General features: G+C 41.9%; 1 protein-coding gene across 8 annotated transcripts; it reads left to right on the plus strand.

Annotated features, from left to right (window-relative positions):
- On the plus strand, positions 1–25,870 carry gemin2 (gem (nuclear organelle) associated protein 2). Of its 8 annotated transcripts, XR_015080265.1 has the most exons (12): positions 1–109; positions 1,947–2,087; positions 7,281–7,365; positions 11,379–11,468; positions 12,134–12,193; positions 13,484–13,603; positions 15,439–15,483; positions 17,083–17,151; positions 18,570–18,680; positions 21,845–21,903; positions 22,103–22,301; positions 25,593–25,870. XR_015080265.1 is itself a non-coding variant. In XM_086003308.1 (11 exons), exons 2-11 carry the CDS (start codon positions 1,969–1,971, stop codon positions 25,627–25,629), a joined length of 795 nt encoding a protein of 264 aa, XP_085859434.1. In that variant the 5' UTR covers positions 1–109; positions 1,947–1,968; the 3' UTR covers positions 25,630–25,870. The 8 variants fall into 8 exon arrangements, 6 of the variants coding, with proteins under 6 accessions (XP_085859434.1, XP_085859437.1, XP_085859438.1 ...); XR_015080266.1 differs by lacking the exons at positions 21,845–21,903; positions 22,103–22,301 and adding an exon at positions 18,906–19,093; XM_086003308.1 differs by lacking the exon at positions 22,103–22,301.
- The last annotated feature ends 1,228 nt before the right edge of the window (positions 25,871–27,098 follow it).

Raw genomic sequence — 27,098 nt, forward strand, 5'->3', positions numbered from 1 at the left:
ACGCAATGCCTTCTGGGTTTTGTAGTTAAATCTGTGCACCGAAGATTATCGGAACAAAAAATCGGAGCTGTGCGGTGCCGGTTTGACGTCGCGATATTCTGCGGAACCGGTCAGACAGATCACTGCGCCTGTCTGTAGACTACGTTTATGTGACGGCCGACCATTGGGGAACCGTTAAACAGGCGGGTGGGGGCGGCTGGCTGCCGGTGGCCATGTGATGTTGGGGTGGTGACATAAGAAATAGGAGCAGGAGTAGGCCAATCGGTCCCTTGAGTCTTGCTCCCGGAGCTGCCGCTTCCCTGGCGTGAGGCCCTGCTGCTGCTGCTGTGTGAGCGCGCTCCTTGCTTCATTTCCGAGACCAGGTTACATTAAAACGTGGGTTGAGTATCAGCGGAAGCTGTGGTATTATTGTGAATCCCGTTGGTTATCTGTGTCCTGTCCTGACCCGGTACTTCACTGATGGGGCGTTCAAATGAAATCCACCGGCATAACGAGAAGGAGCAGCACAAAATGTTCTCCGTGTGCTCAGACTGTTGTATTTGAGGAAAATCTACAGGGGCTGAACCGCACTCTTATTTCTTCCAACTTTATGCTACCAACTGACAAACATACCACCTCTTACAGAGCCTCTAAATAGTTCAAATAATACCCAAACCCCCTCGTAGTTTAAATATCCCCACAAGGTATTTTTTCCACAAATATGATATTCCGTGTTCTTTAATGGAAATAGACCACTACTGTAATTTGTTTTCCCATTGTTAGATTTAATTATTTTTAGTTTTCTTTTCAGCCTTAATGATGTCCAGTGTCCATCACCTAAAGAGAACAAGATTTGCATTTACATAATTTACCACATATCTGCTTTCCAGCTTTAGATGTGAAGTCTTGATGCAAATTACTTTTCTACTGCAGTGACTTATGTAGGATAATGCAGCAGCCATGTTGTACACAGTAAGAATCCACAAAGAGCAATGAGATGATTGACCAGAAAAACAATTTGGTGTGGTATATTCATTTATTTAACTCAGTCCAACACACACCTCCTAGCCCTGCCATTACCCCTCTTCACCTGGGTAATGAGAGTAGTAACAGCAGACAGTCACTTACAATTTCTTTCTGCCACCGCCGCCACCAACCCCCCCCAAACTTTAGCCTCTTCCCAGTCCACATAAATGTTGGAAAGGTAGGTGAATAGACAAGCTGAGGATAGTGCCACGGGATCTTTAACATTCCCCTCAAATCATTGGGACCAGGTAAAATGAGATCTCGGTTTATCATCAAAAATGTTTCAGAGCTGCTTCTCAAACTGGTGTTTCAAGCCAGTTAGAAAGCCCTAGCATTAATTTATGTTTGTAGCAATGATCTCAGTTGTCCCTACAAATCATTGATGTAAACAAAGCTTTGAGAATTTCACTGACTCACAGAAAACAAAAGTTTAAAGCTGAAAACATTTTTTTTAACCAGCTTTTTCAGATATCTGTTTCCTCCTTTGACTTGTGTGAAATAGTGCTGGCATCTTCAGTAGAGTTTGGTCACAAATCAATTACCAAACAAGCACAATGCTTTTAATGGATATTCATCCAGTCGCATGCAAAAAGTTCAGTACTGCAGAACAGAACCGAATAGAAAGTGCCTGATTCATTAAATACAATAACCAGTTTGAGCATACCATGCATAATAGACATTTTTGCATTGGCACTTTTGTTAAATGTCAACTGATCCAAAAATGCACCATGAACAAAAAATAAATTGTATTGTTATAAATGTATCTGTGAGCACTAATGTTCCATGGTCTGCCTGTTCTGAAGTTCCCCAGTGCAGGCACTAGTGCTAAATTTCTGCTCCCACGCTTAATGTTTTTCACAGCGCATTAATTTTCTGTTTAATTTTATGACTATTTGGTGAATCGGATGCAATCCTGAAGTTTAATTTTCTTTTTTTGATAGTGTGAAAAAAGGTACGAAAAAAATGAATTTCGATGAAGATCTGATGCCCAGGCAATTGCCTGTGGACGACTGGGATACCATTGAAGACTTTGACCCGAGTGTACCACCCAGAACTCCCCAAGAATACTTAAAAAGAGTCCAGTAAGTTAAAAGCGGAAAAATAGATTGAATTGAAATCAAATATTTTATATAACTTAAAATGCAAAGCAAGCAAAATATAAGACCAGCAAAGGTAGTTTTGCATTACTTGCAGGTGCACTTGAGTTGTAACTGCTGTATTAATGTGTAGATTTATATCTGCTTTCAGCTTTAGATTAGTGCTCTTGCCTTGTACCATTCATCAACCTAATGTGGTGTTGGTGGAGGCCTGGGAGGAGGTTACTTTTCTTTGTTGTAGGCGATGCATGACTATGGGGATCGGAGGGGAAGGAGGTTAGAAGATTCAGGGCTAAAAATTCAGTTTGGGGCGCCCAGCTCACCTGGGCGCCGGAATTACCGCTGCGCGCGGAGCCATTTGCGCCATCGGGATATTCAGTTTCAGCGCCCCAAGTGGAAGCCGGCCGCTAAACAAGGGTTTCGGCGCCCCGCTTGGGGCGCTGAAACTGAATATCGGCGCGCAAAGTGCCGCAGCGCCACCCGCTGCGGCACGGCAGGCTGCGGTACTGCAGGCCTTCCTCCCACTGTTAAGGGGGAGGTGCCTGCAACAGCGCGATCCCCGCTCGCGAGTGCCGGCAAATGAGCCCGGCACCAAGGAGAAGTGCCGGGCTCTCGGGAAACAGCCAGCAATGCCGCGGGGGGGGGGTCTAGGAGGCCGGGGACGGAGGTGCGGGCAGGCGGCCGCCGAAAAAGCGGCCGGCCGCACCTCCACCTTAACTCGCCCCACTACCGCCACAGGTAGGCCCCTGTGTACCGGTCGCTCTTTGCGGCCGGCGCGGAAGAGGCGGCCGTGACCTAATATGGCGCTCGGGGCAGTAGCGGGGCGCTGCGCACACCGATGACGTCATCGATGGCGGCGCAGCGCTACAGGCTAACGCCACCATTAGCGCCCCGCTAAATATCGCGGTGGTTGCGGCCAGAGGCGCTAAAGCCTCTGAGTGGCCTCTTTGGGCGCAAACTGGTGGCGCAAGCAAGTGAATTTCTAGGCCTCAGTGTCCTCAAAAAAAAAAAAAAAAAAAAAAAAGGTCAATCTGGCCTGTCATTTTAAATAGAACCTTGCTCCATGTTAAGCATTTTTAGTTTTGGCATGAATTTGTGTAGAATTTGTAAACCTAAGTAACACACAATGTAATGCATCTTGACCAATCCAAAATTTGGAATAAAGTAGAATCTTGATTATCCAGCACTTTTTTAAATTCATTCCTGGGATGTGGGCGTCACTGGCAAGGGCAGCATTTATTACCCTTGAGAAGGTAGTGGTGAGACACCTTCTTGAACCGCTGCAGTCCGTGAGTTGAAGGTGCTCCCACAGTGCTGTTAGGGAGGGAGTTCCAGGATTTTGACCCTGCGACGATGAAGGAACGACGATATATTTCCAAGTCAGGATGGTGTGTAACTTGCAGGGGAACTTGCAGGTAATGGTGGTCCCATGCGCCTGCTGCCCTTGTCCTTCTAGGTGGAAGAGGTGGGTTTGGGAGGTGCTGTCAAAGAAGCCTTGGCGAGTTGCTGCAGTGCATCTTGTAGATGGTACACACTGCAGCCACGGTACGCCAGTGGTGGAGGGAGTGAATGTTTAAGATGGCGGATGGAGTGCCGACCAAGCAGCCTGCTTTGTCCTGGATGGTGTCGAGCTTCTTGAATGTTGCAGCTACACTCATCCAGGCAAGTGGAGAATATTCCATCACACTCTTGACTTGTGCCTTGTAGATGGTGGAATGGCTTTGGGGAGTCAGAAGGTGAGACACTCGCCACAGAATACCCAGCCTCTGACCTGCTCTTGTGGTCACAATATTTATGTGGCTGGACCAGTTAAGCTTCTGGTCAATGGTGATGTAAGAGCCATAAAAGCGCCACTACAGGTGACCCCCAGGATGTTGATGTTGGGGGATTCGGCGATGGTAATGCTGTTAAATGTCAAAGGGCGGTGGTTAGACTCTCGCTTGTTGGAGATACTCATTGCCTGGAACTTGTGCGGTGCGCATGTTACTTGCCACTTGGTCTTGCTGCATGCGGGCATGGACTGCTTCATTATCTGAGGAGTTGCGAATGGAACTGAACACTGTGCAATCATCAGCGAACATCCCCACGTCTGACCTTATGATGGAGGGAAGGCCATTAATGAAACTGCTGAAGATGGTTGGGCCTAGGACACTGCCCCGAGGAACTCCTGCAGCGATGTCCTGGGGCTGTGATGATTGGCCTCTAACAACCACAACCATCTTCCTTTGTGCTAGGTATGACTCCAGCCAGTGAAGAGTTTTCACCCTGATTCCCATTAGCTTCAGTTTTACTAGGGCTCCTTGATGCCACACTCAGTCAACTGCTGCCTTGATGTCAAGGGCAGTCACTCTCACCTCACCTCTGGAATTCAGCTCTTTTGTCCATGTTTGGGCCAAGGCTGCAATGAGGTCTGGAGCCAAGTGGTCCTGGCGGAACCCAAACTGAGCATCGGTGAACAGGTTATTGGTGAGTAAGTGCCGCTTGATGGCACTATCGATGGCACCTTCCATCACTTTACTGATGATTGAGAGTAGACTGATGGGCCGGGCTTGGATTTGTCCTGCTTTTTGTGGACAGGACATACCTGGGCAGTTTTCCAAACTGTTGGGTAGATGCCAGTGTTGTAGCTGTACTGGAACAGCTTGGCTAGAGGCGCAGCTAGTTCTGGAGCACAAGTCTTCAGCACAACAGCCGGGATGTTGTCGGGGCCCATAGCCTTTGCTGTATCCAGTGCGCTCAGCTGTTTCGTGATACCATGTGGAGTGAATTGAATTACTGAAGAATGGCTTCTGTGATGGTGGGGACGTCAGGAGGAGGCCAATAAGGATCAGCCACTTGGCACTTCTGGCTGAAGATGGTTGCAAACACTTCAGCCTTGTCTTTTGCACTCGTGCTGGGCTCCGCCATCATTGATAATGGGAATGTTCATGGAGCCCCCTCCTCCCGTTAGTTGTTTAATGGTCCACCACCATTCACAACTGGATGTGGCAGGACTGCAGAACTTTGATCTGATCCGTTGATTGTGGGATCACTTAGCTCTGTCTATAGCATGCTGCTTTTGCTGTTTAGCATGCATGTAATCTTGTGTTGCAGCTCCACAGGTTGGCACCTCATTTTTAGGTACGCCTGGTGCTGGTGCTGCTCCTGCCATGCTCTTTTGCACTCCTCATTGAACCATGGTTGGTCCCCTGGCTTGATGGTAATGGTAAAATGAAGGATATGCCGGGCCATGAGGTTACAGATTGTGGTGGAGTACAATTCTGCTGCTACTGATGGCCCACAGCGCCTCATGGATGCCCAGTTTTGCGCTGCCAGATCTGTTCTGAATCTATCCCGTTTAGCACAGTGGTAGTGCCACACAACCTAAGGAAGGATATACTTGCCATAGAGGGACTGCAACAAAGGTTCACCAGACTGATTCCTGGGATGGGGGGATTGTCCTATGAGGAGAGATTGAGTAGACTAGGCCTATATTCTCTAGAGTTTAGAAGAATGGGAGGTGATCTCATTGAAACATACAAAATTCTTACAGGGCTTGACAGGGTAGATGCAGGGAGGGTGTTTCCCCTGGCTGAGGAGTCTAGAACCAGGGGTCACAGTCTCAGAATAAGGGGTCGGCCATTTAGGACTGAGATGAGGAGAAATTTCTTCACTCAGAGGGTGGTGAATCTTTGGAATTCTCTACCCCAGAGGGCTGTGGAAGCTCAGTCATTGGGTCTATTCAAGACAGAGGTCGATAGATTTTTGGATATTAAGGGAATCAAGGGATATGGGAATAGTGCTGGAAAGTGGAGTTGAGGTAGAAGATCAGCCATGATCTTATTGAATGGCGGAGCTGGCTTGAGGGGCCAAATGGCCTACTCCTGCTCCTTTTCCTTATGTTCTTAACACGATGGAGGGTGTCCTCAGTGTGAAGCAGGGTCTTTGTCTCCACAAGGACTGTGCAGTGGTCACTGTTACCAATGCTGTCATGGACAGATGCATCTGCGACAGGTAGATAAGTGAGGACGAGGTCAAGTAGGTTTTTCCCCTGGTGTTGCTTCTCTCACCACCTGCCACAGGCCCAGACTGGCAGCTATGTCCTTCAGGACTCGACCTGCTTGGTCAGTAGTGGTGCTACCGAGCCACTCTTGGTGATGGACATTGAAGTCCCCCACCCAGAGTACATTCTGTGCCCATGCTACCCTCAGTGCTTCTTCCAAGTGGTGTTCGACATGGAGGAGTACTGATTCATCAGCTGAGGGAGGGCGGTAGATGGTATTCAGCAGGAGGATTCCTTGCCCATGCTTGACCTGAAGCCATGAGACTTCGTGGGGTCCAGAGTCAATGTCGAGAATTCCAAGGGCCAGTCCCTCCCAACTGTATACCACTGTGCCGTCTCCTCTCGTGGGCCTGTCCTGTCGGTGGGACAGGACATAGTCAGGGATGGTGATGGAGGAGTCTGGGACATTGGTTGACAGGTAAGATTCTGTGAGTATGACTATGTCAGGCTGGTGCTGGACTAGTCTGTGGGACAGCTCTCCCAATTTTGACACAAGTCCCTAGATGTTAGTGAAGAGGACTTTGCAGGGTCGACTGGGCTGGGTGTGCCGTTGTCGTGTCTGAAGCCGTTGTCTTGTCTGAAGTTGATGCCAGATGGTCCATCCAGTTTTATTCTTAATGTTTCTCGTAGCGGTTTGTTACAACTGAGTGGCTTGCTAGGCCATTTCAGAACCCAGTTAAGAGTCAGCCACATTGCTGTGGGTCTGGAGTCACATATAGGCCAGACCAGGTAAGGACGGCAGATTACCTTTCCCTAAAGGACATTAGTGAACCAGAAAGTGGTGGGGAAGTCCCGGTTTCCCATCCCCAAAGGTGGATTATAGAAATCGCCAGACCCCAATATATGGCCATGCATGAATGGTATAGCGATAATCAAGGTACAGGAATGAAGATGCATGTAATACAAATAGCAAAATAAACATTGTGCTTCAATTTCTCATATAAGGTTTTATCCCGTGAAAATGCTAGTGGACATTTGGAATGTAGATAATGGACATTCAACGGTAACATAGAAATGAATAACGCTAAGTAAGGGAAATTTAACGGTGTGGTTTTGCTTTGTGCTTTATTTGCAGTTTATGGCTACAGGTTGTAATTAAGAAGTTGTATAAGTTGTATCTCAATTTTTACACTCAGGATTGAAGCATCAAGATGTCCTGAAGTAGTGGTGGCAAAAATTGACCCAAGAAAGTTGAAAAGGAATCAGACAGTGAATATTTCAGTAAGTACAGTAATTGGATATATTACTTGAAAACTGTAGGACATTTCTTTTTACAGATCATTTTTTTAAATTGTTTCTTGTCTACTTTTAGTTCTGTAGTATCAGCTGATACCAGTGAAATTAGTGGAAAGATAAAACTTGACAGTGAAAAATGGCACATCGTTGCATTGGGCCCCTATTTTAAAGAGAAAACAAGAAAGAATTAGTTTAATTTTGTCTAGGAAATGTAATTTTTTGACACTCCTGTGTAGTATTGAGCGTGTACTGCAGTGTTGGAAGTGCTATCTTTTGGATGAGATGTTAGGCCAAGGCCTGCTCAAAAGACACTATTCAAAGAAGAGCAGGGCGTTTCTTCAGTGTTCTAGCAACATCCTTCTCAACCAACACCATCAAAATAAATTAACGAGTCCTTTGTTCATTTGCTGTTTGTTGGACCTTGCTGTGTGCAAATTCCCTGCTTAATGATAGTGGTTGCACTTCAAAAGTAATCTGTTGTTTGTAAAGTGCTTTAGAACATGACTAAGGAGATGGTAAATTGCTATATAAATGCATGTTTGTTTCACTGAGAACTTCAACAAAAAATGTTAATCTTTATCTGAGTGTCATATTTTTCTTGATAACTTAGTTGAGCTTTGTATCCTTACAATGTCATACAAATGGTCCCAGATTTTGCGGTGGGTAATGATGGCGAACTGTCAGCGTTCGCCATCGTTACCCCTCTGAAACTGACTGTAACTTCAGGATTTAGCGTGTGCTAAAAAGGCGGAAATTCTGAAGTGCGGTCAGTCATTCACTGCTCCGACGCAAGTTGCGGTGTGGACCCCACCCCCCAGTAGCAGGAAATTAGTGGAACCGACAAAAATTTGAGCTTTTCCGTGCTAATATAGAAACATATAGAAACATAGAAGATAGGAGCAGGAGTAGGCCATTTGGCCCCACGAGCCTGCTCCACCATTCAATGCGATCATGGCTGATCATCCAAGTTCAGTACCCGGTCCCTGCTTTCTCCCCATACCCCTTGATCCCTTTAGCCTTAAGAAATATATCCAACTCCTTGAATATATTTAATGAATTGGCCTCTACTGCCTTCTGTGGTAGAGAATTCCACAGGTTCACCACTCTCTGGGTGAAGAAATTCCTCCTCATTTCTGTCCTAAATGGCCTACCCCTTATCCTTAGACTGTGACCCCTGGTTCTGGACTCCCCGACCATCAGGAACATCCTTCCTGCATCTAGTCTGTCCAGCCCTGTCAGAATTTTATAAGTTTCAATGAGATCCCCTCTCATTCTTTTAAACTCCAGCGAGTACAAGCCCAATTGGCCCAATCTCTCCTCGTACGTCATTCCTGCCATCCCAGGTATCAGCCTGGTGAATCTTCGCTGAACTCCTTCCATGGCAAGAACATCCTTCCTCAGATAAGGCGACCAAAACTGCACACAATACTCAAGATGTGGTCTCACCAAGGCCCTGTACAACTGCAGCAAGACATCCTTGTTCCTGTACTCAAACCCTCTCGCTACGAAGGCCAACATACCATTTGGTTTCTTAACCGCCTGCTGCACCTGCATGCTTACCTTCAGCGACTGGTGTACAAGGACACCCAGGTCTCGTTGCACTTCCCCTTCTCCCAATCTATTGCCATTCAGATAATAATCTGCCGTCCTGTTTTTGACACCAAAGTGGATAACCTCACATTTATCCACGTTATATTGCATCTGCCATGCTTCTGCCCAATCACCCAACCTGTACAAATCATCCTGTAGTTTCTCGGCATCCTCCTCACAGCACACACGCCCACCCAGCTTTGTGTCGTCTGCAAATTTGGAGATATTACATCTAGTTCCCTTGTCTAGATCATTAATATATATTGTGAATAGCTGGGGTCCAAGGACCGATCCCTGCGGTACCCCACTAGTCACTGTCTGCCACTCTGAAAAAGACCTGTTTATTCCAACTCTTTGCTTCCTGTCTGCCAACCAGTTCTCTATCCAAGTCAATACCTTGCTCCCAATCCCATGTGCCTTAACTTTACACGCTAATCTCTTATGTGGGACCTTATCGAAAGCCTTCTGAAAGTCCAAATACACCACATTCACTGGTTCTCCCTTATCTATTTTACTAGTTACATCCTCAAAAAATTCCAGTAGATTAGTCAAGCACGATTTACCTTTTGTAAATCCATGTTGACTTTGTCCGATCCTGTCACTGTTTTCCAGGTGCTCTGCTATTACATCTTTTATAATGGACTCTAGCATTTTCCCCACTACCGATGTCAGTCTGTATTTCTTCGTTTTCTCTCTACCACCTTTTTTGAATAGTGGGGTAACATTAGCTACCCTCCAATCCATGGGTACTGTTCCAGATTCCATCGAATGTTGGAAGATGATCAGCTATGCATCTACTATTTCTAGGGCTACTTCCTTAAGTACCCTAGAATGTAGATTATCAGGCCCTGGGGATTTATTGGCCTTCAATCCCATCAATTTCCCTAACACCATTTCCCTACAAATACTGATTTCTTTCAGTTCCTCCCTTTCATCAGACCCTATGTTCCCCGACATTTCTGGGAGGTTATTTGTGTCCTCCTTTGTGAAGACAGAATCAAAATATGTATTTAATTGGTCTGCCATTTCTTTGTTCCCCATTATAAATTCCCCTGATTCTGACTGCAAGGGACCTACGCTTGACTTCACCAATCTTTTTCTCTTCACATATCTATAAAAGCTTTTACAGTCAGTTTTTATGTTCCCTGAAAGCTTACTCTCATATTCTATTTTCCCTTTCTTCATTAATCCCTTTGTCCTCCTTTGTCGAATCCTAAACTGCTCCCAATCCTCTGGATTGCTGCTTTTTCTGGCCAATATCACTGTTAAACATCCCATTAAATGTTAAACCTTGTTGGAATAGGTGTAACTGAGGTTTTAACTGCGTATTGACTGGTAAACAAACGTTCTGGCGCTGAGAAACAAATTTTTATATTTGTGGAATGTAAAATTTCCCCATTATGATAAAACTACTAGATTTTTTTTTTAATATGATTTTTTTAAAAGTTTTTTCATGATATTTCAGCTTCTACCTAATCCCATGTGTATGTCTCAATCTTTATTTTGCTCTCTAACATTTTTAGAAAGTGCAGATAATCAGTGCTTTTAATTTCCTGGTTTGCTGTCTGAGAATTCTTCAATGTGATTGGCTGCTTAGACAGCTTGATGACTTCACTGCAGCATCTGTGGGCAGCTTTCTTCGAGGTTAGCGGTGATCAGATTATGAGCCATGGTGTTAAGAATTTTGCCCACTTCATGAACATTTTGAAAATAAGCTGAGCTTGTGCATTGTCCATATTTAAAATCTAAAGTTAATTTATTTTGCAGTTTGCACATGGCCTTCTGGGATCGCGGTGAATAAAATGTATGTTTTGTCTCGAATTGGTTTTGCAAAGTTTAGAGGGTGCAGTGTCACATTATGATTGTATCTATTTATTTTATGTGATTACACAGTTACCATATCCAAAATTATGTAATATTGGATCAAAATTGCCATAACATTTTTCTATACCCTCCAATTCCATCCCAAAAGTTAAAAAGTTGACCTTTTTATAAAAAATTAAAAAAATTTAAAAAAAATTTAAAAAAAATACACCATGGATTGCAATTCAAAAAACTAAGCTGTTGTTCAAAATGCAGTGCAAAGTCTCGTTAATTTTTTGCATTGTCTGATATATATCCTTCAAAAAATTATCAGCAGCAGAACTTCACTCTCATTGTCTTTTTCTGCAATTTAATTTTTTAGAAAACATCAACAGGAAATAGTTCCAGTACATTAAAAAATAGAAACATAATTAATACAAGTTATCTTTTCATGTAGAAAAGAAAAATGGGTCTCCCCACTCCATCCCTATTTTTTTTGTTGCTGTAGAAATGCAGCTACAGTCATTAGAGTTAAAGTACAGATATTTTCAAACTGTCATGTTGCTGCACGTTCTAGATATCATAATTCAATTTATGTATTTTAGTTGTCAGGATGTCAACCTGCCCCTGCAGGATTTTCTCCCAGTCTCCGATGGCAGCAGCATCAAGTAGCTAATTTTTCAATCCTTCGACAGGTAACATATTTGATTTGCAAAAGTATTTCTTTGTACTAGATATTCAGGAACGCAGTGGTGAAAATGCATTCAGAATTACATTACAGGGGAAAGCAACATACATTTTCCAGCCGGCAGACAATGTTGCATTTAAGATGTTCATAATCTTCTGAACAAGAAGCGTTTTTTTTAGAATATGCTCCACCGTGACTTCTAATTAATATATTCTAATACAAAGATGACTGATACTGTAATCCTGTGGCATTCTATATGAAGTTCTAATTATAAAGTGTTTAGTGTAAAGTATGGCCCAACTGAATGTAATTATATGCAGTTTCAATGGATTTAATATTTTACCCAAGAAGGCTCACAAAAATAGTATTTGGTTTAGATATTTGAAATTGTAATTCAGAAATTAAAATTGTGCCCATTGGGATGGTTGTAGCCATTGGGATGTTTCTATGCTACTTTATGGAGTACTACAGTAATCTGAAATGCTGGGAATGTGGAATATAGCCCCAAACCTCAGTGTGAGCTAAATGCTGACCTAAAAATATAATTTTATTACAATGTACTGGTTTTCTAGCAGGTTTTGATTTTATATTTTTGATCTCACTCAATACAGTGATGCTTGTATTTTAGGATAATGACATTAAATCTTGTTTCTTTCCCCCCCCCCCCTCCAGAGTATAGACAAACACAGAAATCATTGGAAGTCACAGCCTTTGGACAGTAATGTAATGCTGGTATGTGGTTTGCACTGTTCAAACACACTTTCTACTGGTGGGTAAGCTAAAGAGTAGCATTGGCAATGTTCATGGTCATCTCTTCGGACTGGATTGTTATCCTTCTATTGATGATATAGATGCAGGAAAAATAAATTGACGTTGCAATTTTCAACAAAAGGATCCACTTTTTTAAAAAGTTAGAGAGCATCGGGTGGGGACAATATTGGATTCGTCTGTGATGCCCTACACTGTTGCATAGCCTCCCTACACTCTTCGTCTAGGCTTGCATGTGAAGAATAACCATTTGGTTGAAGTACTGGAGGGTGACTAGCACCCATGCAGCTTTACCCTAGCGAGGAGTCAACATCTTCAGGAAGGCAGAGCAGAAATGCGGAGGAGGCGGGAATATTTTTGTTAATTTCACAACTGCTTTAACTGAGAGTGCGTGCTTGAAATATTTTATGTAATGTAACAAGCTGAAGCAGATCCAGGACACAGTGGTCAATTAGACACGCAGACTAGAGCTTAAAACAAGTGAGGTTTACTCACCCACGGCAGTTGTATCTTTAAGTGCAGCGATCAACAAGATGGTGACGGAATTACTTTCCAGCCTACACCTTCTCACTCAGTTCCTTCCTCTCCACAACTGAACTATTTCCCTATATATAATAGCAAAATACTGCAGATGCTGGAAATCTGAAATAACAACAGAAAATGCTGGAAATATGCAGCAGACCAGGCAGCATCCGTGGAGAGAGAAACAGAGTTAACGTTTCCGGTCTGGGACCCTTCATCAGAACTATTTCCCGGCCTTTTATCCTTACAGGCTGGGAGTTGTTCCTGATTAAAGGCAATTAAGGGCAATGATTTTTTTTAAAGCTATAGCACCTTGCCTTGGGTCATTCTGACACATTTTATATAGCTTAAAATTGTACCATTATCGTGGATACAGAGCTCTCAAAAGCCTATGGCTCACATAGCGTCCCTCTCACTCTGCTACAGTAATTAATAGGTGGGTGCGGATCTTCTGCATACATTATAACCTTGAAGTGCTACTTAGTGTTATGCTCATCAGTGGTTACTGTGTAAAGTACTAGTTAGTTAAAGTTAACACAATGCAAATAGCACCTATTGGTTACTTAAGAAAAACATTATTCAGCAATATCTTGCTGCCATCTAGTGACAGATGAATGGCCTCGTATGTTTGGCATGCACATTCTCAGTGATGTTTTAAGATTTTGTACCTTTTTATGTAAAGGGGTAGAGATCCCTTCAAGATAATAGATGAAATTCCTTTTCACTTCACAGCCAACACCTGAGGATGAAGAAGGATGGAAAAAGTTCTGTCTTGGAGAAAAATTGTACTTAGATTCATCTGTATTACTAATCACTGATGAGATGGATAACCCAGGCATTGACTATGTGCAGGTAATTTTTTTCATTATATACTTCTAGGTAGCATAAACAAAAGTTTTAAAATTCAGAAATCGACTATCTACATGCAGTGGTGATTGGTGTCAAGCAAACCCTTGTATGTGTTATATTAAATAAATTAGGTTTCTTTTATAAATGGAATTGATGAAAATGTTGAGGCTTAGCAATTTTTTGCACTGTTTTCAATTTCATTAGGATCCAGTATCTTAACTTTTTCTTCCTTTACCCAAAGTGACAGACACAAATGTTGTGTGGCCACATCTAAAACTGTTGCAGGGAGGGGAGGGGGGCGGCAAAGTCCAAGGCTCCTATTTCAAGCTTGCGCTATGTTGCACATGAAGGTATCTTACCTGGAGCAGTAGAACTCTGTCACTATTGTAATGAAATCTGCTGGACATTGTTCCCACATTCTTGTGAATAAGTAAATGACGTTTGTCCATTTTAATATTAATAGAATTCAAAGGCAGTAGTGCAGATATTTAGGGTTTCAAAACCATTTTTAGGAAACCTTTTCTATAGTTTCAATCTTAACCTGACTTGGTGACGGTTCAGATATTTAATCATCACCAAACTAGTTGATAGATCGGGTCAAATTATCATCCACCCTCATTGGAAGCTGTTGTATTGACTGAAGATGCCTCGGTAAAGCACCTCTTTGATAGCGAGAGCTAACTGAACCTGCATCCTATTTCCTGTTCGTAATCTTGACACTGATCTTGCACTACTTATCAAACATAGGAATACATTTCTCTGCAGATTTGTATGTATTCTGTCATTAGGGACAAAGTATTGACCTGAAGATCAATAAAACAAAAACCTACATAACTACCCTTAGAAATAATTCATTTAATGTGAAGTGCTTTGAGAGATGTGATCAGGTGCTATATAATTGCAAGTCTTATCACTACTGTATGTCGCCATAATTGCCAGTGGTATTGAGTATGAAATAATAATTAAGTAGTCCAGTTGGACACACATGGGTGTCAGGATAGCAAAAAGACTGGACTATTGGAAGGCATGCTGCTGAAGCTTTTGGTGAATTAATGAACATCTGGCACCAGTAACACTTGAGCCTTTCAGCAAATACAAATTACTAGTGCCAGCTGCTGATGTATTTGTTTTATGGCTGCAAGAGAAGGGTGCATATCAAAAGTGGAAGAGTGACACTTGGATGCTCTTCATGTGTTGCATGGCGAGCATATCCTGCCAATGTAGTAGCAAGTCTGTTGCGAAACAACCTTCGTCCAGATTTGGCAATCACAAGCCTCAGTGCTTATTCATCAGTACAAGTGTAGACGCGTGCACATTCAGGGTATGGGTCTGGAACATTTTTTATGACAGATGCTAAGCATGAGTACCAAAAGGAGCCATGATAATGTGACTGTCAAAGGAAATAACAGAAAGCTGTGCATGCCATAGTAAAAGGCAGCAGTTTAAGCTGCAAAATAGCTTACACTTTTGGCAAAAGCTGGTAAAATATGGAAGTAAATTGTAACTTGTGAGTACATACAGTAGAGAAAAAAATGTCTCAGAAACACTGTTTCACTACTCCCTTTCCCCATGTTTCCTTGTGCATCCTCTTCAGTTCATCTTTTTCGGGGACCTAACTGAGGATTTGTGAAATGTTTATTATGCAGTGGTGTAAGAAACATGCATTGTTGAGATGTAACTGATGTTTGTATCTCTGTGCTTTTTGCTTTGCACGCATTAATGCTTTTGGAATTTTCCATAAGTATTAATCAGATATTTGCTTTCCTTTTAAGAATTAGACCAAAATCAAATGACTGTGGTGTGTTTTAGTTACTGTAGGTGGTTGGTCTGTTTTCCAGGTGGGATTTCCTCCCTTGTTGAGTATTGTTAGCAGAATGAGTCAGGTATGTGCATATTTCATTTTTTCTTTGCTTTTTAGCAGTAATCAACTGCTGATTTATAATGTAAGAACTTTGGACACAAAGACATCATGAGTTCTGACCTACAGCCTCAAGATCAAACAATCTTAAAATGTTACATCTTTCTGAGCTACAAATACATTCTAATCTCAAAGCTTCCAAACCAAGCAATAAATAAACTCTGACCTTTGAACTTATGCTTACTGAAAATAATTAGACCCTGTGGCCGTGAAGGAACACTGTTGCAGCTTAGCAGAATAATGCACTCTCCTTTGCATGGTATAAAACCGCATTCTTTGTAAAACAGTACATCATGTGAGCAATACCATAGGAGATCCACTAGTAACATATTTAAAAAGGTGCATCAGTGCGCACACAGGTTGTACAGCAGATGTCCCACTTTATTATAGGTACAAAACAATTTTAAAATGCAGAATGCTTCTGAGCTGCAACCTGAAACTGATGGCACATTCCAATCTGCCAAACAACAATTAAACACTAACATGACCCGAGCCTTTCTGGCCTAAAAGGGACATAACTGCACCTTACCAAAACAATACATGGTGCGTTACATCGTTTGATAAACATAGGAGTGTTATACTATAAACCATCCAGTGCCAGGCCTGCTGTGTTCAGGATAACCAATTCTACGTGGTGGGCGGGGGTGGGGGAAGAGGATAGCGATCTGTTTGGGGTGGGGGGGGTGGTGAAGAGAGATAGAGATTGCGAGGAGATGGGGGGGAGGAGATAGAGAGCACGGAGGAGGAGAGAGATTATCCACTTTGGTAGGAAGAATAGAAAAGCAGAATATTTTTTAAAAGGTGAAAGACTAGTAAATGTTGGGATTTAGAGGGATTTAGGTAATCCTTGTACACGAATCGCAGAAAGTTAACATGTAGGTACAGCAAGTAATTAGGAAAGCAAATGCTAGCCTTTATTGTAAGGGGATTGGAGTATAAGAGTAAGGAAGTCTTGCTACAATTGTACAGGGCTTTGGTGAGACGACACCTGGAGTACTGTGTACAGTTTTGGTCTCCTTACTTAAGGAAGGGTGTACTTACCTTAGAGAGGGTGTGACGAAGGTTCACTAAATTTATTCCTGGATGAGAGGGCTGTCTTAAGAGGAGAGATTGAGTAGAATGGGCCTACATTCTCTGGAGTTTAGAAGAATAAGAGATGATCTCATTGAAACACATAAAATTCTTACCGGGCTTGACAGTGTAGGTGCTGAGAGGCTGTTCCCCCTGGCTGGAGAGTCTAGAACTAGGGGTCATGGTTTCAGGATAAGGGGTCGGCCATTTAGGACTGAGATAAGGAGAAATTTCTTCTTTCAGAGGGTTGTGAATCTTTGGAATTCTCTACTCCAGAGGGCTGTGGATGCTCAGTCGATGACTACATTCAAGACTGAGATTGATAGATTTTTGTATGCCATGGAATATAGAGATCGGGCAGGAAAGTGGAGTTGATGTAAAAGTTCAGCCATTATCTTCTTACTGAATAAAGGAGCACGCTTCAGGGGCCATGTGGCCTACTCCTGCTTTCTTATGTTCTTATTAATAATTTGTTTTTTGCTCTTTTTTCCAGCCTACAGCATTTAACGTATTGGAGTATCTAATTAATTGGTTTGGAGATAAAAAATTGTATCCTGAATTAGTAAGTGTTTTCTTGCCTCTGGTAGACTTTGCTTTTTTTTTACGGGTTGGATATGTCCTGTTTGATATACTGCTTGTTGCTGTAAATGAGCATAAATCATGCATGTGTATAATTTACTTCAGCACTGAAAATGTTTTCCATCCTCTACTGCTTGACCTACCTAGGCCATGCAGCATCTGCAAAGGCAATCGGCTGCCAGGCTTCTGTTAACACAGATGTGCCTAATGGTACTGAAAAACTTAATTCATTTTATATTATAATTTTAAGAACATTTAAAAAATGTTGAAGATGTGAAAAGGCCTTTTGGTACACCCAAAGCCATTCCTCTAGTACTACAATTCAACCAGCTTTGTATCCAACTGCATTTTAACTTCCCTAATGTCTTTGACTCAACTGGCTTACTTGGCAGATTATTCCAAACATTTATCATCTTTTGCATAAAGACATTTTTTCTCATTTTTATTTACTTTGCACTAATTTAAATGTGTACTCTGACCTCTTTTACCTTGAACTAATATTCTGGATTCACCTTAGCAGGATTTACCAGGATGATAACAGGGATGAGTGACATGAATTACAAGGAAAATCTAAAGCAACAAGGACTGTACACTCTCAAACTAAGATTGAGGGGGATTTGATAAAGATGTTCAAAATGATAAAATGAACAGACCAGGTTATTTCATGGTTGATAAAGTGAGGGCAGGTGACCATGATCTCAAGTTAAGAACTTGATACATAAAAATTTACAAACGTTTTCTTGCAGAGTTATTGGAATGTGGTATGCTTTGCCACAAGTGGTGATTGGTACTAAATTGATTACAGCAATCAAAAAGGGACTGGATAATTAAAGTAAGATTAATATCGAACGGTATGGAGAGAAAGCAGAAAAATTGGATTCGTTTGGGGAGAAAACAAGAAATATAAAATCAAAACATCCGAATCTTGCGCCCATTCCCCCATCGCATCTAGATCAGCTTGTAGTTTTTTTTTCTCATGTAGGGTCCTAACACTAGCAAAAATGTCAGTGGATAGTACCCCAACACCATTGTATAGATCATTAATGTAGATTGTGAAGATTGGATCCCTCCATAACTACCACCTGGCTAGATTCTAGAGCTTCAGATCCTTTATTCTTTCTCAATAGTTCGTTCCCTTTTGTGCTTGTTGCTCTTCTCTGAACCCACTCCAATGTATCTATTGTCCCTTTTTAAAGCCACAATTGTACCCAGTACTCGAAGGGTGGTCTGACCAGTCCATTATGAAGCCTCAGCATGACCTTTATAGACTTGTACTTCATGGTTCTAGTGATACATCCCAACGTTTTATTTCATATATTTAATATTGCACTGCACTTGAGCACTATAAAAATGTATGTAGGTCGCTGCAAAGATTCAATGCTTTGTTTCAATTTTTCCTAGGGTAGATGGTTATATGCATTGTTAGCCTGCATAGAAAAGCCACTGCTCCCTGAGGCTCATTCTCTTATTCGGCAGCTAGCTAGAAGATGTTCTGAAGTTCGTGCTAAGCTAGTAAGTATCTATTTTTTAGACAATATAATAAAATGCATGAAATTTTACATGACTTTGTTCAATAATGGAACTTCATCCTCAATCCATTTCATATTGCTGAAATAAGTAGATTTAATGTAGTCAAGTGACGTAGTATCCTATTTGTGCACAAGTAAATATTGTTTCCCCCTCTTGCAAGGCCAAAAGTGCATTTACTGCAGTTAATTACTGAGTGTATTACTGCAGGTGTGAGCCTGCATTCTATTACTCCAGGGCACAGTAGATGGGAGCTTCAGTGCGTTGTGTGATGCAGTAGAGATCAGAAAAAAACTACACATTACCATCAGGAGATTAAGCAGCAAACTCGTTGGAACATAGAGTGCCATCTAGTGGTGGTGCAGTAGATGAGATTGATGGAACAGGTTCAGCAAAAGGTAAAAGAACTAGAAGACAGGAAACTCTTTGGTATCTGGCACCGACGGGACCGGGATGGTGCCGGTTGATTAAAAATTCCGGATGACGGAGAGGGTTATCTACCGAGGCTATTTTTAACACACAAAAATTAAAAAATCAAGAAATGTGCAGTATACAGTAATTGGGTACTCACCTACACTGCAGTAGAGTCAGACTCCTGTTATTGAGGTGTTCGGACTTCCAACAGCGCCAAGAAGCCGAGAAGTGGCAGTTTGGAGAACTACCCCCACTGACTAACTCGGCCTCTGCAACATTTCCGGTTATTGAGGTGTTGTTTTCGGAGTATGAACTTTGCCGGTTAATAGAGAATTCCGGATATTTGGGTGCCGTTTGAACGAGAGTTTCCTGTATATCAAATTCAGAGGTTCTGACAATCAATAATGATCAATAGGAAATCAGAACTTCTGAATTTTTTTTATCCAGAGACCACTGCCCCTTTTTCTTCCAGTTTTCTCCCCTTCCCTGAAGTTGTTGATTCCTTGCTGCAGTGTGGTTTCAATAGTCACCCTCCCTAGTGGCTGATCTTCATGTGTGTGCCCAGACAGAGTGCATCAGTAGTTTATTTGATTGCTGTGGCATTACTGTTGAGCCTGAGCCTGTCCTCACCCAGTGTCCACCGTCGTACTTCCAACAATCAGGAATGTGATACTTCCCAAACCCGTGACCTCTACCAGCTAGAAGGACAAGGGCAGCAGGCGCATGAGGACACCATCACCTGCAAGTTCTCCTCCAAGTCACACAGCATCCTGACTTGGAAATATATCGCCGTTCCTTCATCGTCGCTGGCTCAAAATCCTGTAACTCCCTCCCTAACAGCACTGTGGGAGTACCTTCACCGCACAGATGGCAGCGGTTCAAGAAGGCGGCTCACCACCACCCTCTCAAGGACAACTAGGGATGGGCAATAAATGCTGGCCTTGCCAGCAACGCCCACATCCCAGGATCGAATAAAAATAAATTCTTAGATTCTTTTCTGCTCCATACCATGGATACTGAGACCGTTTATAGTTCCCTTACTGCCATCCTGACTGAGATCACATGACAGACTGCAGATGAGGGATTGAACCTGGGGCTTTCCTAGTCTATGGATCAGCTCCTGCTGCTTTAACCAGCTGAACCATTCAGGGAATTCAGAATTCCACTATTTTGTTCATTCCTCATAAGATTCTTTTCATTATCTACTTTAGAAAGATAAAGGCTGCTGCAATGATATTTGTTTCTTCTTGAAAGTAGAGCAGGTACTTTGTGGGAACAATTGATGAACACATTACAGTGGATTTTTAAAAAAATTGACAAGCTACTAATTTCATGTTAATAGTTACCTTTACTGAAATTAAATGAGAATTATATTGCCACCACTTGGTAGTACGACAATGCATGAAGTGCCATCAGCAAGCAGATCATAAGAACATAGGAACAGGAGTAAGCCATTCAGCCTCTCGTGCCTGTTCTGCCATTCAGTTAGATCATTGCTAATCTGTATCTTAACTCCATCTACCCGCCTTGGTTCCATAACCCGCAACACCCTTGCCTACCCGTTGCTTTATGAGAAAAACCAGGGGATGGTTCTGAAAAGAACACCGTAATTCAATTGAATAAAGAAAGTTGTGTTAACGTATTGGAAACAAGGAATATTGGTGAACCTTTGGAATCTGCATAGTCACCAGTGTTGATGCACGGAGATGGTAAACTGGTTTGTCAATTTTGTATATTGTAAACAGACAGGCACCATTTGTCCAGAAACTTTGATTTTTTTAAAAAGTCAAATGGCTTTGTTCGATGGTTTGCTTTACCACCATTGCTTTTTACAGTGATGACATATTGAGTATTTGGAAAATTCCTGGTGACCTGTCACATTGGTCACAAAAGGGAAGCAAGATGGAGTTGTGTGTGTAGAATGGTGGCTGGAAGATGCTTGGTGTTGACCAACATGGGAACGGTAACATGGTGGTTATGTTACTGGACTAATAATCCGGAGACGGGAGTTCAAATCCCACCACAGCAGCTGGGGAATTTAAATTCAGTGAATTAACTAAACTGGAATCTAAGTAATGCCAGTAATGGTAACCACGAAACTACCGGATTGTCGTAAAAACCCATCTGGTTCACTAATGTCCTTACCTGGTCCGGCCTACATGTGACTCCAGACCCATAGCAATGTGGTTGACTCTGAAGTGGTCTAGCAAGCCACTCAGTTTTACCAAACCGCTACGACAAAGTCACTGTTGGGAGAACCTTCACCACACGGACTGCAGTGGTTCAAGGCGGCGGCTCACCACCACCTTCTCAATGGCAATCAGGGATGGGCTCATCCCGTGAATGAATTAAAAAAAAAAAAAAAACAGATGGCACTGGGGTGCTGCACAGTTTCACTTTTGTGGGGTGAGGCGAGCGGGTGAGAAATATTCCCCAGCCCTTTTATTTTTAAGCTGTTTTTTCTTGCCAATCTGGGCTGCCGTCTGTACAGCCAAGAAGGGTGAGTGCTGAAGCCTTCGCCATCACCCGAAGCTGTAGCTAGCTGTCGGTATTCCGGTGTACCCAATTTGCTGCACTGCTCAATGCTACCTTTTGCAGTATTTTTTTATGGAAAGGACAAATGACCAGGACACAATTAATTTTGTATATTGTAAATATTCCAGTGTGTCCTGTCTCACCAAATGAAATCCATCTCACCAAAAATACCATGATTTTCACTTTTTCTTTTCTTCTAGGAAAATCCAGAAGATGCAGAATTGTCAGCATTGAATTTACTTATTTGTTTAGTTGCCAGGTATTTGACCACTTTCTTCAGACTTCATATCTGCATGCTTATGAGTCTTTCAAGTTGGAGAGTCTTACCTTAGCTGAGGAATATCTCCTGTCCATATAAAGGTGGACTAGTGTCAGTTTATAATGTTAGTTGATTTGTCAGTATTTGTTTTCTATTATGCATTTGTGTAATGTTGCAATAATTCCATTCATGTTTTTAGGAACTAAAAAAATAAAGTACATATGTAGTTAAGTGTACAGACAAGATACCGCAAACCACTTTAACTTGCATTAGAGCAATCTCTTGCGCACTGGAAGAAGCTAGGGGCCAGGACATTTGGCTGGGTAATGGTGGATGCGTTCAGGGACCCTTAAACAAAACTTTTCTTCTCCTCATTCAACCTCCAGTAATTATAAAGGGTAAGGCAATGGTATAATACATTCTATGCTCGTATACCTCTCAGAATTAATATTTGTTTAATAATGTAACTCAAAACAGAGGAATACTCTGCTGCCTTACTGCAACTGCTGTTTTTAATGTAACCAGCCTGCTATTATGGCTAAACTTTCTGGACCATCAGCAGCTCAATCTGTTTCCATAGGCAGCATGTGGCATAGGCACAGGCAGAAACCCACCTCAGGCTGTCTGAACTATGTACCACACAATTATTCAGAGGAAAACACATGGGGAAATTTGACAATTCATACAAGGTCAGATGAACAAAACCTGCTGAGCCATTAATAGAGTCCCTTTTTGGACAGTTATCTCTTGCTATACCCTGGTGGGTTGTTTGAGATTATAAAGATAGTCTCAGGAGAATGGGCTGTGGGGTTATGCTAAAATGGACAAGCATGGAGAGAACACTGATCAAAGACCTCTGACTCTTCAGTGAATTTGTTTAAATTTATCAGGAATACAATATAGGCATAAATGATAATTCCTATCTAATTTGACAGTTGAATTTTGATACAGCTGATAAAATCCAAAATAGTGCTCTGACAGCATTACCATCCTACTATTGATGAGAAAATTTAGTGGTTAAGTTAGCAAAACAGTTTATGCCCTAGAAATAGTATATGCCTTGCTGGTCATCTTCCAAAATTTTATAGATTCTGGAACAGTTCCCATGAATTGGAGGGTAGCTAATGTTACCCCAACTATTCAAAAAAGGTGGTAGAGAGAAAACAGGGAATTATAGACCAGTAAGCCTGACATTGGTAGTGGGGAAAATGCTAGAGTCCATTATAAAAGATGTAATAGCAGAGCACTTGGAAAACAGTGACAGGATCGGACAAAGTCAGCATGGATTTACAAAAGGTAAATCGTGCTTGACTACTGGAATTTTTTGAGGATGTAACTGGTAGAATAGATAAGGGAGAACCAGTGGATGTGGTGTATTTGGACTTTCAGAAGGCTTTCGATAAGGTCCCACATAAGAGATTAGCGTGTAAAGTTAAAGCACATGGGATTGGGGGCAAGGTATTGACTTGGATAGAGAACTGGCTGGCAGACAGGAAGCAAAGAGTTGGAATAAACGGCTCCTTTTCTGAGTGGCAGGCAGTGACTACTGGGGTACCACAGGGATCGGTGCTAGGACCCCAACTATTCACAATATATATTAATGATCTAGACGAGGGAACTAGATGTAATATCTCCAAGTTTGCAGATGACACAAAGATGGGTGGGCGTGTATGCTGTGAGGTGGATGCTGAGAAACTCCAGTATGATTTGGACAGGTTGGGTGATTGGGCAGATGTATGGCAGATGCAGTATAATGTGGATAAATGCGAGGTTATCCACCTTGGTGGCAAAAACAGGAAGGCAGATTATTATCTGAACGGCAATAGATTGGGAGAAGGGAAAGTACAACGAGACCTGGGTGTCCTTGTGCACCAGTCGCTGAAGGTAAGCATGCAGGTGCAGCAGGCGGTTAAGCAGGCAAATGGTATGTTGGCTTTCGTAGCGAGAGGATTCGAGTACAGGAACAAGGATGTCTTGCTGCAGTTGTACAGGGCCTTGATGAGACCACATCTTGAGTATTGTGTGCAGTTTTGGTCGCTTTATCTGAGGAAGGATGTTCTTGCCATGAAGGGAGTGCAGCGAAGATTCACCAGACTGATACCGGGGAGAGATTGGGTCGATTGGGCTTATACTCGCTGGAATTTAGAAGAATGAGAGGGGATCTCATTGAAACTTATAAAATTCTAACAGGACTAGACAGACTAGATGCAGGAAGGATGTTCCTGATGGCGGGGGCGTCCAGAACCAGGGGTCACAGTCTAAGGATAAGGGGTAAGCCATTTAGGACAGAGATGAGGAGGAATTTCTTCACCCAGAGAGTGGTGAACCTGTGGAATTCTCTACCACAGAAGGCTGTTGAGGTCAATTCATTACAGGAAACTTTCGATTTACCAGCACCTAAATAACCGGAAATCTCGGTTAACCGGCAAAATTCAGGAGTAGGTTCAGGTAAGTTTTACTTCATATTGTACTTGCCTGCCTCGATGTGTTGCTGTTGCTAAGCTACAGAGACGCTTGGAACTTGTGGCCATTGTTCTGAACCTGTTGCTAAGCAACAGGGTTTGTTGCTTTATACGGAGCTCTCAGCTCTCCGTATCTTTTACTATAGCTTTCAGTTATCCGGAATTTTTGATGAACCGGCACCATGTCGGTGCCGGATAAAAAACAGTTTCCTGTAAATATATTCAAGAAGGAGCTAGATATATTTCTTAAGGCTGAAGGGATCATCAAGGGATATGGGGAGAAAGCAGGGACAGGGTACTGAGTTTGGATGATCAGCCATGATCTCATTGAATGGCAGAGCAGGCTCGAGGGGCCGAATGGCCTACTCCTGCTCCTATCTTCTATGTTTCTATTTCTTGGATTGTCTGGAAGCAAAATAGCATGTGACGTTTTGATCCTCTACATGGATAGTGTGTGTGTGTTTTTGTGCTTGTGAACGATGATAGATATAAGACACAGACACATGCAGAAAGGCTTCTGAAACAGGAGACAGCATAGGTAGTCAGATTTTTTTCAATCTGAACACTGTGAGCCAGTGAAGCCCAGAAAAGGGCTCCGAAGAATACAATGCAGCAAGAGTTAGAAATTAGTTTAGGATCTTTCTGGATGAATTTAGATGCACAGATGGCCATTCTCATTTGTAACTAACGTGATAAAAACAGAGGGAAAAGAGTGAGTTTACTCCCTTAGTAGGAAGTACAGGAAACTCTTGTTTAAACAGCAACTAATTATCCGGAATTCTCTAATAACCAGCAAAATTCTGGAGTAGGTTTTGAGGCTTCCGTACACTGTATATTTGTGGCTGTGTAACCGGGGTTCTCGTACCTTTTGCTGTGAAATAATGGCTCCTGCACCCACCTGGTCCCCTGTACCCGTGTCTGTGGACCGGGGCTCTGGCGCCCGTGGCTGTGGACCGGGGCTCCGGCGCCCGTGGCTGTGGACCGGGGCTCTGGCGCCCGTGGCTGTGGACCGGGGCTCCGGCGCCCGTGGACCGGGGCTCCGGCGCCCGTGGCCCGGTGCTCTTGTATCTTGGGCCATTGTCACTCCATGTCCCCACTTCGTTATCCGGAATTTTTAATCAACCGGCACCATCCCGGTGCCGGATACGAAAGAGTTTCCTATAGTTTGTGCTTATGTCTCACAATGTAAATGTTATAACTTTTTTTTAAATTGTTTTTCTTTTACAGGTATTTTGAACAGCGTGACCTCGCAGATAATGATTGACTTAATTGGAGTCTGGAATAATTCTCTCTAATTTTCAACCTTGCTTATTATGTTAGCATCTTTGTATTTTTTTAAATATAGACCTTTCTATTTTGCTGACAAACTTAAATGTCTTAAATTTCTTTGAGGATATTAAAACTATCTTGCAGGGGCATGTTTAAATCTACACGGTAAAATGAATCAAAGATTAAAAACTAATTGTCACAAATAACTTTGTTTTAAATAAATAATTTGACAAGTTTTGGAATTGTCTGTGTTACTAGCTGGGAATTTTTATAGGTTAATTTAAAGTCAGTAATTAGTTGCTGAGATCAAGGACTTGATGAAGGCTTTAAGTGTACTCACTAAGTACAGTAAAAATCCCTGGACTATTTGATTTACACAGGTTTTCAGAAGAATGGCTACAATTGTTTTCTTAATTTAATTATTGTGTATCCAGTCACACTTAGTCATCTTAATAAAACTATACATGGATGAAGATAAAACTGCCTTTGATTTAAAAACAAACTATTCTCTCATGTGTGCTGAACCAGAGAAAACTACATAAATTTGATCATAAGTAGTTTAGAAAAAAAAGTCTGAAGTCTGTATTTGGACATGAATTTTCATAATTTAATCATTTGCAACACATACCTTGACTAGGATACTGTTCTCATATTGGTGTTCCACAAGAGCACCTAGCCTATTTGCAATGCAGTTGAAAATGTAGTCCTGTAGATGTACAGTATATGGGATTTAACAGTACAAAATGGTATGCAGTGCTCAAACTAAATGTACTGTATCCATTTATGACACTAATTAGCATGATTGGGCTATCAAATACCCTATTTACATTACTGATGTAAATAGCTCATTTAAGGAACTCTGGATCTCCACAATAAGATTAGAAATTCCCCATTTATGCTTCATTAGTATTAGAGTCTGCCTTTTCCTTGGATCTAGTGAAAGAAATAGGAACTTAAGTTACAAATATACCAATACTGAATTCTGCCTAAGCACCAGCCTATTGATGTAACATCAGCAATAAATAGTGTTTAAAAACTAATCGTTGTTTTAACTTTGATTTTTAAATCAAATCTTTTTTGGCAAAATCTTAGGTTACCAAATTGTGCATCTACTGCATAAAGCAGCAACCATATATAGTTTAATTAATAATTAGCAAGTGGTGTTATCCAGTATCTGATTTATTTTACTGTTCTGTCCAAGTTGCCTCTTTTTAATAAATAACTGTCCCTTTGATTCCTAATTACATTTACTTTAGACACCATGTGCAATTAGGATTGTTTCTGACTTCTACTTGGAATAAAAATATTACGTGCTTAGATCAGCAATTAACATTGTAATTATATTGAGAAACGTTGGATACAACAGTTTATTGTGCATGGGCATTTTGTGATCACCTGTACAGCACAGTATCTGGCTTAAAACACTTCTGTAGCTTTTGAAGCATTTCTGTTCCCTTATAAAAG

Source organism: Somniosus microcephalus, chromosome 12 (genome assembly GCF_052327205.1).
Source record: "Somniosus microcephalus isolate GS21.2 chromosome 12, FLI_Smic_1.0, whole genome shotgun sequence".
Lineage (NCBI taxonomy): Eukaryota > Metazoa > Chordata > Chondrichthyes > Squaliformes > Somniosidae > Somniosus > Somniosus microcephalus.

Coding starts and splice junctions, on each gene's coding strand:
- gemin2 (XM_086003308.1), top strand. CDS start 1,969: ATGAATTTCGATGAAGATCTGATGCCCAGGCAATTGCCTGTGGACGAC. Junction 13,604..15,438: donor CAGGCATTGACTATGTGCAG/GTAATTTTTTTC, acceptor TCTGTTTTCCAG/GTGGGATTTCCTCCCTTGTT. Junction 21,904..25,592: donor CTTATTTGTTTAGTTGCCAG/GTATTTGACCAC, acceptor TTTCTTTTACAG/GTATTTTGAACAGCGTGACC.